At 45.9% G+C, this 7278-nt stretch overlaps 1 protein-coding gene across 1 annotated transcript; it reads right to left on the bottom strand.

The window, feature by feature from the left end:
• Positions 1-2435: 2435 nt before the first annotated feature.
• LOC136653295 (vomeronasal type-2 receptor 26-like) lies at positions 2436-7078 on the bottom strand. Its single transcript, XM_066630206.1, has 3 exons — positions 7001-7078; positions 5247-5373; positions 2436-3334 (listed from the first exon to the last, which is right to left on the bottom strand). The coding sequence occupies exons 1-3, from the start codon at positions 7076-7078 to the stop codon at positions 2436-2438; spliced, it is 1104 nt and encodes a 367-aa protein (XP_066486303.1).
• Positions 7079-7278: the final 200 nt, after the last annotated feature.

Below are 7278 nucleotides of genomic sequence, written 5' to 3'. Positions count from 1 at the left end.
GTACCTGGAGCCTCTTTAGTGCAACTCGGACAAACAACTTTCCTACAACACTAAGGAGAAAGATGCCATGGTAGTTATTGTAGTCGCCCCTGTCGCCTTTGTTCTTGTACAGCGTGATGATGTTTGCATCCCTCATGTCTTGAGGTACTCCACCTTCTCTCCAGCAGAGACAGAGGATTTCATGCAGCTCAGTGACAATGATCTCTTTGCAGCACTTTAGGACTTCAGCAGGGATGCTGTCTTTTCCAGGTGCCTTGCCAAAGGCAAGGGAGTCCAGGGCCACGTGAAGTTCTTCTAGGGTTGGTTCACTGTCAAGCTCCTCCAGCACAGGCAGGCACTCAATGTTGTTCAGTGCTTCTTCGGTGACTACATTTTCTCTGGAATATAGCTCAGAGTAGTGCTGCACCCAGCGTTCCATCTGCTGCGTCCGATCCTGGATGACCTCGCCTGTGGCAGACTTCAGAGGGGCAATTTTCTTCTGTGTTGGACCTAGGGCCTGCTTGATACCATCATACATCCCCTTGATGTTGCCCGTGTCAGCTGCTATCTGTATCTCGGAACAGAGCTGGAGCCAGTAGTTGTTAGCACATCTCCTGGCATTCTGCTGGACTTTGCTTCGAGCAGCTCGGAGGACCTGTAGGTTGCACTCACTGGGACAGGCCTTGTATGCTGCTTGAGCTCTCCTCTTTTCCTCAATGACTGGTGTCAACTCCTCAGAGTGGGCTTCAAACCAGTCTGCCGTCTTGTTGGTCTTGCCAAATATGGACAAGGTGTTGTTGTAAACGGCATTCTTGAAATGTTCCCATCTGTTGGATGCGTTTGCATCGACCGGGCCTGGAAGAGATTCCTCAAGCGCTCGTGCAAATTCCTCTACTTTTCTCTGATCCTGGGTCTTGCTGGTATCAATGCGAGGTCTTCCTTCCTTTTTCGTGTGGTACAGTCACTTTGTTTGCAGTTTCACTCTGCTGCACACCAGGGAATGGTCGGTGTCGCAAGCAGCACCCTGATAGCTGCGCGTTGGGCAGTATGTAGATGAATTGGGCAGTATGTATGTAGATGAATTGGGCAGTATGTAGATGAAAACAAATGATACTAATTAAAAAGAAGAGAACAAAAAGATGGTTGTTAAATATACACAATCCTTTCCCCCAGAATAAAAGGAGTCCTGCTAGAGACAGCCCTTAAGAGCAGGAGAAATAACAGAAAAACCACTTCTGAAATGGCCTCCAGATAAAGTTCAATTTATATCATGGAGTAAAGCAATAATTTGGAACAAGTTCTTGCTACTTCCTCTTGATGAGCTGGTCCTTGCTATTCAAATAAGGTCTCAGAATAATTATATAACATTTTGGGGGGGGGGATATAACCCAGTAATCCAGCACTAGAGGCCAAGATGGAGAAGATCTTCACGGCCACCATGGATTTCCCTTGGTGCTCAGATATGCTGGAATGAAGGACAGCCAGACACTGCAAAAGACCAACATGCTGAAGGTGATGAACTTGGCATCATTGAAACTGTCTGGCAACTTCCTGGCCTGGAAAGCCACAGCAAAACTAATGGAAGCCAGAGATGCCAGGTAAGTCAGCAAACAGTAAAACATAATGAAAGAGCTTCCTTGCATTCCACTATCAATGAGACTGATTATTCAAAGAACCAATGAGATGCTATTATCACACAGCATGGAACCAATAAGGTGTTAGTAAGGTGATACTAACCTTGCTAACCTGTGTCACCTTCTCGGGGGGGGGGGTCACAGGGATGGATCAAATGTTTGTGTTTGGGGGGACATGACTACATTAATTCCAACTGGCTGGGTAGAACTGGGCAACTGCCCAGACTTGAAGCCCAGATCACAATCATTTTCCTTTCCCTGGTCAAGATGGAACGGAGGACTGGATCTACTGATCCTAATACCCACCAATGTAGGGCCTAGAGGGAAGGTGGAGGTGTGTAAGTGGGCAGAAGGGGCTACTTGTGCAATGACTACTTGCTTCTTCCTGCTGCTCATTTCCTTGAAAGCTGTTCCTGGATGGTGCAGTTGTGGGAATTGTGTTCAGGGAGGGAATATCAATCCCATTGTCCTTCCAGTTCCTGATGACAGCTTCTCCACTTGGTGTCACTTCGGCCTCAATCCTAACCAACTTTCCAGCACTGGTGTAGCTGTGCCAGTAGGGCATGTGTTGCATCCTGCAGTTGGGGGACAATCACGGAGGCCTCCTCAAGGTAAGGCAATGTTAGTTCCCTTACATCAGATGTACATTACCCTGCTTGGTAGACCTGGGCTCCCATTCTGAGATTGCCCTCTGGAGCCACCTCTTCCAGGCAGGTAGACCTGGGCTCCAGAAGCAGTGGAAGTATGTCACTGAGTATTATGTGCACAGGAACAATAGCAGGGAAGGGCACTGGCGTCTAAGTAGCAAGAAACAAATTCTTGCTACTTCCTCTTGATGAGTTGGTCCTTACTATTCAAATCAGGCCTCAGGATAATTATGTAGCATTTGGGGGAAAAGATACAGCAGAGTAATCCAGCACTAGAGGCCAAGATGGAGAAGATCTCCATGGCCACCATGGATTTCCCCTTGGTGCTCAGATATGCTGGAATGAAGGACAGCCAGACACTGCAAAAGACCAACATGCTGAAAGTGATGAACTTGGCTTCGTTGAAGCTGTCTGGCAGCTTCCTGGCCTGGAAAGCCACAGCAAAACTTATAGAAGCCAGAAATCCCAGGAAGCCGAGAACACAAAGAAGCATAATGACTGAGCCTTCGTTGCATTCCACTATGATTTCTTGAGCCAGAGAGTGCATGTCTACATCTGGGAATGGAGGAGCAGTGCAGAGCCACACAGCACAAATAGCTGCTTGAATGAGGGAGCACCCAGAAAGAACAGAGATGGCGAGCCTTTTCTCCACCCACTTCCTCATCCTGGATCCTGGTTTGGTGGCCATGAAGGCCAGAACCACAGTGAAGGTTTTGGCCAAGACACAAGAAACAGCCACTGAGAAGATGAGGCCAAAAGCCGTTTGTCGTAGATAGCAGGTCACTCTCTGAGGCTGCCCCATAAATAGCAGAGAACACAGAAAACAGAGTAACAAAGTGAGGAGAAGAGAGTACGTGAGGTTCCGATTGTTGGCTTTCACAATGGGAGTATTCTGGTTCTTGATGAAAATTCCAAGCACCAAAGTTGTGAGCAGAGAAAAAGACAAAGCCAAGACAGTCAAAGTGATCCCCAAAGGATCTTGGAAAGAGAGGAAGTTTAGAGTCTTTGGAAGGCATCGATCTTTGTTCCTGTTTGGAAACTGATGTTCTGGGCACTTGAAACAATCATCTGCATCTGAAAAATAGACCAGTTTCTGTGTCAATTTCTCAATTCTATCAATAGTGTCCTTTTTCATATATCTGTTTTAAGGCTGTGGCTGTTTTTTCTTAGTACTTGTGATAATTATCTCTCAAACTGTGCATTTCCCCCTTCCCTTTTTATTACATGATAAAACTCATTTTGTCACAGTTCCCAATTGGTGCCATTTCTCTGGTTTGTCCCTCAAGTTATAGATAATATAAAGTTATTTTCTCTTCCTGATAGAACAGGATCATTTTCACATTACAAATAAAGAGATAGATTGATGGAGATTTTAAAGGGTTAAACTAACTTCTCTCAGATGAGGAACATTAGAGCCAAAAAACACGACTAGTGTTTCTGTTAAAAACAGGATAGCCATTATGTCAAGTTGACCTGCAGAAAAAAAAACATGTGCGTCATAGCTTTCCCAAAAGGAAAATTCCAGGGTCTTGTGTAACCAAAGTTGTGAGACATGAACTTTGCCTAAGATGGGTAAAAGACTTCCAGTTAGGGCTGGAACCTTGTACTCAAGTGTCATAGTATGCCAAATGAGGAAAGGGAAATGACATACAGAACCACATGGCAATGTCACATGAGTAGTTGTTTGTTACACCCTATAACTGAGAAGTTCTGGGTGTGGTTCTCTGAGAAACAAAGGAACCACCAAAGGGGGTAAAACTTCTGTATCCAACCTGAATCTGAAATCTGTTTCTAATCTGTGTCTGAATCTGTAAATAGCTGTAAATAAAAGCCTCTCTAAGCTTTTAAAAGAGCTTGTGTCCTGTTTAGCATTGACTCAGAGAACGAATCTTTTAAATATAGCCATCAGATAAGGAGAGGGATGTACAGAAGTTTCTGGGAGTGTGTTTCACATGTCTGGTGCCACAACAGAGGAGGTGCCCTCATGCATCGCTGTCAAACTTGCCAAACGATCGCTATGTCCCATATAAACCATATGATGCTTAGGGCAGGCTTTCTGTATGATCACACTGTAGACAGATTAATTGCACAGAGGCAATATGTATGTCAGAAGAGATGGTATCCTGAGAAGTGTTTTGGATGTTTACCAGAAAAGCTTGAGAAATGCTTCATTTCCTGTGAAATGATGGCCGTAAAGGTAGAATTTGGTAGGTTATTGAAACTATTTAGTGTCATTCCAGACAATCTTTTCCCATGCAGATGGCACATAACCTGGTCCTCCCTTGCTTTCAGGGAGTTCTTTCTCTTCATCACTGAGGTGGTGGTGGTGGTGCCCCTTCTGTCCTTCTTCTAAAACCAAAATGTTAGGTTTGTGCAAACTTCTCCCCTCACATAATGAAGCTAGCTAACCATCCCTTGCAAGCTGAAGAGCTGCTTGGCTCATTGTCTGCTGTCAGTGAGGAAGAACTACAACTCCAAACAGGCAGGGCTCACTTTAGGCTTATTGTACTAATTGGGGCCAACTAGGCCCTGCACCTGAGGGGGCCCAGTGCAAGGGCAGGGAACAAACTGCCCCCAGCCACAGCTGGCCCTTTGCTCTTCATTTCATGCTCTGGTATGGAATCCTCCTCACTGAGGTGTCATGAGGCTGGTGTGGTGAGCGGATCTTCATTCTTATACTGTCTTTCCACCCACCCCTACATCTTATTGACCCAAATGCCCCCTCCCTGCCGAAGCCATTGGTGGCATCATCACATCACCAATAACCTACTTCCAGATATGACCACTTCAGACCCCACAGCTCCTAATGCTGGCCCTGAAAACAGGGATAGTTTGGTGACTTTTGTTTTAGCTGTTGCTTCCTGTGTGCATTATGATAGTCTCTTTCTCATGATACTTTTGAAGGACTAAACTGGCAGTAAAAGGAAAACTAATGTAATATGCAATAGAGTGTATGATAGAAAACACTGCTTCTGATGTCACCTACCTGTATGGTCTGAAATTTTCTCATCAGGGCATGGAGCACAATCATAGCAACAGAATGGCTCCCCCTCCTTCTTTTTCCTGCCGTAGCCTGGATAGCAGTTGTCATTACACACTGCAATAGGGAGCACCTATTATAAAGAGAATATTTATGGTCTTCTACTATCTTATAAAATAAGATAGACCGGGTAGGTGGAACACGTTAGCCTGGGAAGGCAGCTCATCTAAGGGAAGGAAAACTCTGATCCCAAATCTCCACTGCCTTGTGGCTACATCCAGTTATGGAAAAGGCTTCAGGAGTCAACCTCGAGGCGAAATCTGGAGCCGGAGTCCCTGAGACAGTTCATGGCTGAACACAGTCAAGTTCTGGCAACTCCTGCGACGCCGCTGGAACCAACCGTATTGGCTTCTGCCTTTGCATTGGTCCATTTCAGCGACGTGGAGAGGGGGGATTTGCTGCATGGGTAACAGTCTATCCTCCATATCTACTTTACCCAGGCTTCGCTCACTGGAGAGGACACTCTGTTCCAGAATCGCTATTCAGACTGCAATAGCATAGTCTTTGGAGACTGAAGGATTCCAAACTGATAAAATAATAGAACTCTCTACACAGCTTTAGCACCCAGTTTGCATCTCTTGGAGTGGCGAGGGACTGGTGAGAACTATTATTTTATGGGTGGGATCAGAAGTTTCCCCCACCCACTTTTCATTGAAGAATAAAAGATGTAAAGAAGTGAAGAGTTGGAGTAGAATTGTAATAAAGAAGAACCAAACCATTTCTAACATTATGAGTGAGTGTAATCCTCTTAGGGCCCAATTCTAAACTGGCCCAGCACCGGCGCTAACCTAGCGCCATCGCTGGATGCTGTAAACATGCAGTAAAGCATGTTTATGGCACATGGTGAGCAGGGAGCTCTAGTGCTGGGTCCATGCCAGTTAGGCAGCAGGCCCAGCGATAGCCAGAAGTGGACGTGCCACCACCAGGAGTAAGTGCAATCGCCGGTGGCAGTGCAGACTCTGCAGGGTGGGGAAGGGCAAAACAAGGGCAGGTAGAGCAAATGGTGCAGGAGGGGGGTGGGACCTTCTGTAAGCCTCCTGTTCCACAGTGGGTCTCCTGGAACCCACAGCGGCTTTTTAGCTGGTGCAAGTCTGAGGGGGAAAATCGGCATAGACGGGAATGGATTGCGACCAGATTGCAACCATTACCACTGGATTGGCCCCCTCACCACCTCCCTGCCCCCTGTTCCTTCCCCTTTGCCACCCACTTTAATCCCTTTCCACCCCTGCCCCCACTGCTGGCTTACCTGGTGTGGCGGCAAGGTGGGAACTGGTGGTGGTTTGGTGGCCCTACTGCAACCTGCAGTAGTATGCACAAAATGGCAACTGATGGACCCCTATGCATTCTATTGGCAGCCACTGAGCTGTCGCAATCTTATAGGTGCATAGGGAATCTGCTCTGTTTCCTGATGCGTAAAAATGTTGTAGTCATTACACAGGAATACAATACTGTTGCATGGCAGCTCAAAAGTCTTCCCTTGGTGTTCACTTCAATCTTATTTCAACTGTACACACTATTTTATTCAGTAGACAAGATATATTCTGTCCATGAGGATTTTCTATAGTATTTTACTTATGTTGGCAGTATATCCTCTACCAGTATTGCATGGAATTATCTAGCATGACAAGGGAGTCATCAAGGGTTTACATTGGTACACTTCTTGCTAATTTTCCACCTTAGACACAGAAGTCAGAACTCACCTGATTAAATGTACTGTGCCACGTGATGGCCTCCTCATGAATGATGAACTCTTGACTAGGCGAGGCCTGTGGATCCATCCTTCCAACCTTCACCCTTAAGAAGGATCGGTTTGGGAACGTCACCCAGTTGATAATATCAAATCCAGCTCCCAATTCCCTGTTTTCATCAAAAAACACTGTGTCCCCAACGCTGTTGTTAAATGAGAAGCTCCTTAGCGTAGGGTGAAGCTAGAGTTAAAGAAGGAATGGCAGAAGATACATAGTGATAAACAAATTTT

Source organism: Tiliqua scincoides, chromosome 5, assembly GCF_035046505.1.
Source record: "Tiliqua scincoides isolate rTilSci1 chromosome 5, rTilSci1.hap2, whole genome shotgun sequence".
In the NCBI taxonomy this organism is placed as follows: domain Eukaryota; kingdom Metazoa; phylum Chordata; class Lepidosauria; order Squamata; family Scincidae; genus Tiliqua; species Tiliqua scincoides.
The sequence above is the reverse complement of the archived record's forward strand: the minus strand, read 5'-3'. Positions and strand labels throughout refer to the sequence as shown.